The sequence below is a fragment of the Hippocampus bargibanti genome, linkage group LG04 (assembly GCF_051943395.1).
Source record: "Hippocampus bargibanti isolate YZ-2025 linkage group LG04, ASM5194339v1, whole genome shotgun sequence".
NCBI lineage: Eukaryota > Metazoa > Chordata > Actinopteri > Syngnathiformes > Syngnathidae > Hippocampus > Hippocampus bargibanti.
Genome location: NC_142737.1, coordinates 22869743 through 22877500, shown reverse-complemented (window position 1 = coordinate 22877500; position 7758 = coordinate 22869743). Strand labels below are relative to the sequence as shown.

General features: G+C 42.5%; 1 protein-coding gene across 1 annotated transcript in view; it reads right to left on the bottom strand.

Annotated features, from left to right (window-relative positions):
* Positions 1–860: 860 nt before the first annotated feature.
* htr7c (5-hydroxytryptamine (serotonin) receptor 7c) overlaps positions 861–7758 on the bottom strand; it is a 70017-nt gene continuing 63119 nt past the window's right edge. Inside the window, exon 2 of the mRNA XM_088994759.1 lies at positions 861–1815. Within this exon, the coding sequence (XP_088850885.1) occupies positions 1077–1815 (739 nt within the window). The 3' untranslated portion in view covers positions 861–1076. The remainder of the gene's footprint in view (positions 1816–7758) is intronic.

The following is a 7758-nucleotide window of genomic DNA, read 5'->3' as shown; positions in this document are numbered from 1 at the left end:
CTGTGGAGTTAATATGTTTGTAAATCTGATTGTGATGATGTCAGTGCCTCACCAGCCATGAACCTCACCGCATGTCACTGGTGGTGTGAAATATAACAGCCGAGAAAAACCTCAAAACAGATTTGGGACAATTGAAATATGTGACAGTGTCAAACAGATCACACATGTTGACATGTAAAAATTTAAAGTAACACGTACGACAGATCTTTCAAGCACACACCGGCAACTACACACATTTTCACTGGCATAAATAATGTCATCTTTCATCACCAAAGTCTAAAATAGTGTGAAATGTTCATGATTTTTCTCATTTATTCGGTGATACAACAACTTTGAAACTCAGACTTCCAAGAGAAGTGATCTGGGGATATCTCAGTGCACAGGAAATACACAGGAATTGTTCAATAGAAGAACTTTTATGCCCGGAGTTTGACCAAGGTTTCTGATTGAACATCATTTTTGCAGTATACATAAATCAATGAGCCTCCATCATCTGCGTAGAGTACAAGTTGCTTGATTGTGTAACACAGCACGTGTCACCCAACAAAAAAAAAAATCACAAAAGTAGTATCACCTTGAATAATTCACAAAGGTCAATGGTTTTCTTTTCCGAAAATAGCATACCTCTCTCTCTCTCTCTCTCTCTCTCTCTCTCTCTCTCTCTCTCTCTCTCTCTCTCTCTCTCTCTCTCTCTCTCTCTCTCTCTCTCTCTCTCTCTCTCTCTCTCTCTCTCTCTCTCTCTCTCTCTCTCTCACACACGCGCGCTCACACACATGTGCGCGCACACGCACGCACGCACACACACACACACACACACACACACGCACACACACACACACACACACACACACACACACACACACACACACACACGCACGCACGCACGCACACACACACACTGTCTATCCGCCTTAGCAGTGGGACAAGAGATCTACCAACAGTGACTCACATTGTGTCAGAATGTGGTTTATCTACAGTCCTCCTGCATACACACCACAATCCACGAGGTGCGCCAGTAGAAGAACAGAGCTGACGCATGTCACTATTTGTGAGTCAATGTCAGCTGCAAAACTTCCTTAAACCTTGAGGGCTTCGTGCACTCCCACCGCTGACAGACGACGGTTGATGTTTCGATATCTGCAGCGAAGAAGGTCACGATATGTGGAGCGTAGGTCTCGATTGAAGAAGGCATAGATGAAGGGGTTCATGAGGGAGTTAGCGTAACCTAACCAGAGCAGCGTGCGCTCCAGCCAGATGGGAACACAGCTGCACACGACCCCACAGATAAAGGGCCTTGCAGTGGACAGGATGAAGAATGGCAGCCAACACACAGTGAAGACCCCCACAATGACCCCCAGTGTTGTGGCTGCTTTCTGCTCCCGTTTGAAAATGGAGATGTTTCTCCTTTCACGGTTCAGCAGTCGGGAGAGGGCAGCGCACTCCTCTGCCACACCGGGGGGCTTTAGACCCTGCATTCGTAGCGCTTCATTAGTCACTGTTTCCAGGCGATCTCGGCGAGAAAACTCGGTGAAGCGGTGTTTGGCACCACTTTTGCGGGCTGCTCGAAAGATTTTATAATACATGATCAGCATCACCAGCATGGGGATGTAGAAGGCCACGGCTGTGGAATAGATGGTGTAGCCAAAGTCTTGGCTGATGAGGCACACGCCGGCTGTGTGGACATTTTTGGCCCAGCCACAGAAGGGGGGCAAAGTGATGGATGCGGACACCAACCACACGCCCAAGATCATCTTTGCCATCAGCTGACCATTTTGTCGGGCTGGATAGGTTAGGGGACGCGTAATCCCCAGGTACCTGAGAGAGGGACACAAAAATAGCATTACAAATTGACCGAAAAGGATCTTATAAATTCGATGGCTTGTCATTGTGGCAGTATCGTCAAATGTTTGGGTGCCATATATTGCATATTTTGGGCTCTGAATTCGAGGCTTGAAGTTTCATCGTTCATACGGGGCAGGGATTGAAAAACTAAAAATATAGTGGATTGCACAGTGCAGAGGATATGGGATTTTGGTTGACTACATTTGAAAACAATACACTCCGAAGTTTGATTTGTGTTTTGAAAGTTCCTTTGAAACATTCATGACCGAAAAAAGAAAGAAAAAATTGTCAATACAAATATCCAATTCTTAAACGGCAAGTATTGCTGTTTAGAAAAACAGTAAGAACGTATATTTTATTCAACCCCGCCCGTTATTGACTACATTAAAAAAAATATCTAATAAGAAGTGAAATCTGAAATGAATAAATATTTAATACATGTACTTTATCATTTGCATAATCTAAAAAAACATCCAAACACATCTGCAGTCTGATTTATATATCCTAACCACATACTGTATATCTGTATCCTGTGTGCAGCATATTTTTATATATGCTTTAATACTGGCGCTGAGTTACGTTTGGACATTGCTGTAATTCTTCATTGATGCTGTTCCACAGTTTCGAACTGCAATTTGACAACAACATACATATTGGTTGTAATGTGTTAAATGTGTGATGAGTCCTTCAAAGGCTATTAATTTGCACATTCTAAAAAATGTAAAACAAAAAAGATGTTTTAAAAAAAACGTATGTGACATCCCTAAGTGGTATGTTTACTTTTCAGCGTAAGAACATCAAGTACATGAACCATATTAGGTCCGGAAAAGGCACATGCAATGATTTTGCAGTTTTGCAATAACCTCCATGGGGTACATTCGTGTATGTCAAATATAGGGGGAGAGAAATGCACTCTAACCTCATGCATTTTTTTCTAGGCCACATTCAGTTTGCTCCAAGTTCCTTGGTGTCTAACCTTCGACATTAATCCATCCATTTTCAGGGTCACAGAAGTATGTCATTTTTATTTTTCAGAAGAAAAATACTGAAATTGACTGCAAGTGGTTTGTCAAACATGCTCTCAGAAACAAAAGCGTTTCACTTCGAGCTCATGCAGTCTACAATTGCCAGGACAGCTATTATTGGGCTGTTATTTTTGTTTCTTGGGAGGAATAAAGCTGTTAACAGGGAGCCATCAATCAAATAATCAGCTCTATGGTTTTGAATAGGAGGAGAAATTGTATGAAAAAAAAAGGTGCGAGAAAGATTGAAAAATAGCTGAAATATTAACAAAATATTAAAATTGTGCATGCAAAGAAGCACACAGTGTTTTGGCAGCATGTCTGCAATTTATTTATATTTTCATTTAACATCTGTATAAATCCAGTATAGGTTTATTTAGGTTTTTGTTTTGTGTGGTTTTTACTCACACAATCTCACAATCACAATACAAGAACCCTGCAAAATCTTTTTTTTAATCATTTGATTTTTCTGACATTGTAATTGAGCCCTTGTAATGTGACCTATCGAGGAAGATAATGATGAACGAAATTTCAAATGCATTGTATTAAAATGGATTAAACTCGCATTAAAATTCAAAAACAGTTACTAATGAAAAAACAGCCACTATTATAGTTGGTGAGGTGAAGCATGCTCCATTTGACAACAAATTGCAATAGACTTGCGCTGGGTGCAAAAATATGGCCCAAAATGTTAATTCCAATGTTCAGCTTTTGATAGCGAACCCAAATGCATGCAGTCTGCAGCGTGAATAAAGGAATTATCCACACTGTTTCAATACTTTTGGATGCGATATAATTTATGTATTATGTTGTCATTGCAGGAGAGCAATTTACACAATTAATGATGGAGAATCTGGAAATTGAGAGGTAGTTATCTTGTTCAACTATATTTTTATATAGCCACGTGGGTTGAGTTAAACCCTCAACCCACAACGTTGACAGTTGAGAGAAACACATTCAACATACTGAACCAAGATGCCCCTAGGCCTAGAGTGTCATAGTGGCAGTCGAAGTGACACACAGACCGAAATAGTGTTTTTTTTTCTTTCTTTTTCTTTTGGGGTTATTTTTTTTAGTTATTTATTTTGGTATCTCGGGAGGATTCGAAACATATTAATGCAGAAGCCTCAGGGATTCTGCTGTCACAGACCAACGGTGTGCCCAAACTAATGAAGAATGTCATTACTGAACTACTGAACTACCAGCTAGGGCACAGTGAAGTAAATTATTTTCTGCACCTTAACACCGTAATCGGCCAGAATGTGCAAAAGCATCATGTCTCTATAGGGGTATCTCTCAAACCTTTTATGTCTGAAAGGGAATGCGCAGTGAAATATTTACCGAGCTGTGGTTGGTTTAGCTGTCAGTGTGGTAAATTTAGAACAGCAAAAAGAGGAAGAGGGCAGTGAGAAAGTCCACTTACTTTTTCCCCACAGAAACTTTCCACTCATCTTTTTATCTATCAGTGGCAATGAGGGAGGTCTAAGATCTCATCTCATTTTCCCTACCGCTTATTCCTCATTAGGGTCGCGGGGGTTGCTGGAGCCTATCTCAGCTGTCTTCGGGCACAAGGCGGGGGACACCCTGAATTGGTTGCCAGCCAATCGCAGGCACACAAAGACATACAACAGTGACTCTCACACTCACACCGAGGGAGAATTTGGAGTGGTCAATATGCCTGTCATGCATGTTTCTGGAGTGTGGGAGAACATGCAAACTCCACACAGGGAGGCCGGACCGGGACGCGATCCGGCGACCTCTGCACTGTGAAGCCGGTGTGCTAACCACTCAACTACCGGGCAACCCGGAGGTCTAAGATATGTTTTGAAAATGAGAAGTGGCCCACATTTTATGGGAGGGAATTCATTCTTTGTTTGTCTAATATTAAATGTTTTGAGATTGATCAAAACGCCCCACTGTTACTGTCACTTATTCATTTAAATAGATAGCAAACATCTTCTTTGTCTTCTTTTGATTTTGGCTTTTCCGTTCAAGGGGTCGCCACAGCAAATCAGTGTCCTCCAGCTTTATAATTTGATTCGCATGTTTGTTTTGGCCAAGCTTTTACATCGGATTGCCCTTCCTGGCACAACCCTCTGCATTTATCCGGGCTTGGGACCGGCAGAAGACACTGGCTTATGTCCCATTGTGGCATCAGGAGCAAAACTTTTCTTTACTCATCAATCTATTTAGCCATTCAATAATTGGACTAATCTGCATGCACAAATTTTGCTGTGATTCCTCCTCTTCGGTGAAGAGAGGAAGTCTAAATTTTATAGTCTTTCTAGTAAAGCATACTAACTGTCCTGTAAACATTCCTATCGGTCTTTTACTTGCTCTCACAACAATAAAGATGACTATTAGTTCCCCAATGATAGGTGCAATGTAAAAACCATTGTGAACCACTGTCAGCATCGTCTCCATGAGGTACAAAGCAAAGATTGCATCGGTACTGCAGACTTTGCTGAATAGAATTGAATTGAAAATAATGGAGTAGGATAACTGAATCTGATGGTTCAGCAATCTAACAAAGTAACCCGGGTTGTCAGGCATCTTTTTAAAAGTGAAAGTTTGTATACTGTACAAGCCAATTCCGACGACAGATGGATCAGTAAGTTTTTCTTTAAAAGACATGCTATGTCGCCACCCTTGCCTGTCAGTCTAGGAGCATTCAAAGCGCTGCGTAAGCCTGACTAAGATACATTAGGCGGGTGCCAGGTTTGAGTAACATCTCAGTGAAAATCACACACTTGTTAGACAATGATTGGGTATTTAAAAGAGTATCAGGGAGAAAAATGGATAGTTGACCAATAGTACTATTAATTAAGTACTCACACAAGCAGTTGACTTGTTTAAATACCTCTTCCAATGGTCAAGCAATGTACAGTATGACTGTGTGACCTGTATACTGTACAAACGAGAAGCTCTTGATGTGTATTTGTGGTGGGCGGAAGGAAAAATATACAGTATCAAGGTGGGCATTACAAAATTCATCTTGTCGGTTAGTCCGTCATTTTATTTTAACCCCGCTTCCGTCATCGCTTCCATCAGTAAATTTCATTGGTGTGCCGGTTACAGTCTCATCTGTTTTTCCATCATTGGGTTTACTGCCTGTGCTTCCATGACCTTCACTCAGCTGGATCACTATTATCATTGTTATTAGACTGATCACAGCTGTGTTTACTTGTCTGTAATGCTATGCTATTTGCCAGTCCACCTTTCAAACTGGTGTGTGGAGATGAATTTGTGGAATGCACAAATGTGCTTTGCAAGCTGAGTAACTACTACATGTTTTTTTTTTCTTTTTCTGGCAACATGGAGCAAAGATAAATATCAGAATAAGCTCTTGTAATGAAAATCATCTCATCATTCATATTTTGCTTTGTGTGAGCAAACAGTTCTCAGACAGGGACACTGATTCCATCTCCATATTTTATGTACTGATTTATAGCATCTGTGTCAAATCAATATGTACAAAATATAACTTCATTTTTGGACTGAAGATTTCTCTATAAATGTTTTACACAGTGTATATCTGATTTTACTACATTTTAGTGGAAAGTGTGACAACAATAACAGTGACCTTGTTGAAAATGGCACCACTCAAAACTGAATGTTATTTTTGTCTTTATAAATACGGACATTTTGAATCTGTTGTATTGAATCTATAACAAAAAATAGTAATTATAATATGGGGTAATAATAATAATCATCATCATGTCCATCCATTTTCCATTCCGCTTGATACTACTACTACTACTTATTCATGTTGAAATTGTTGCGTCACACGCGTGTATGATTTTGAAGTGCGCCTTTCAACCCTTTCATGTCTTTCAATTCCTTGATCTCCTTGATGTGCGTCTCACCCTGACGCATAACACACGCTTGAAAATTGTATAAAAGGAGCTGTCGCGGGACAGAGAGATTGGGCGAACCACGGGGCAGAATCATATCAGACTCATCTCGGACTCAGACCCGGACAGACACACCGCTCGCATAGACGTGCTCAGCATCGCACAGAGTTTCACAGCATGACTTGCTCGACTCCACGCCATGATCAAGCTCTGCGCGTCACCTGCCTGGGAGATCTGACAACGAACCTACTTACAAATAAAGAGAAACATCAAACTCTTTATTGGCGAGCCAGCCAGGAGGATTTTTTTCCCTCCTCCTCATCCCAATCAACTCTCCAAATGGAAAGTACCAGATTTCCCAGCCGCCCGTGAACCCGGCATCTTCACAGCAAGACCCCTCGAGCCGAGCTCCCGATGGGCCGCCACCACCCGTGGGCGCCCGACCCCACCGTGAAACCTGTCGCACCCTGATGGCCGACATCGTCCAATTCGCCGGGCGACTCTGCAACTAGCTGCATCGTATATGTCCACGATCGGACATCGTCGGACATCGCTTATGTCCAAGATCGGACATCATATATGTCCACGATCGGACATCGTCGGACATCACTTATGTCCACGATCAGACTTCGGGAAGACGCTTCATGGCTAACTCGGCCGCCGACGTCAGCGTGCTTCCTCAGCGTCCTGCAGAGCGCCAGGGCAGCGCGATCAACGCCACCGTCGCCGATGACCGGCCTGTCCGCAGCATGCACAATCCCTCAACGATTCTCCGACTTGACCGACCCCAGCCGAACAACTCACGGTGAGAAGGCCTTCCGGCATCGACTCGACGGCCGCGAGGAAAGTTTCCATCGATCGACTCAAACTGGCAGTCGTAGAGCACTCTTTGCCGTGCTCCCGTCCAACGACTTCAGGCACCACGAAACTTCCTCGGCAATCACCCCACCGACGCCTGCCATGCCCGGTGACCGTCATCATGTCGCAGAGTGACTTTTGTTTTTATTTCTTTTTCCTTCATCGCTTTCACCGACTTCGGA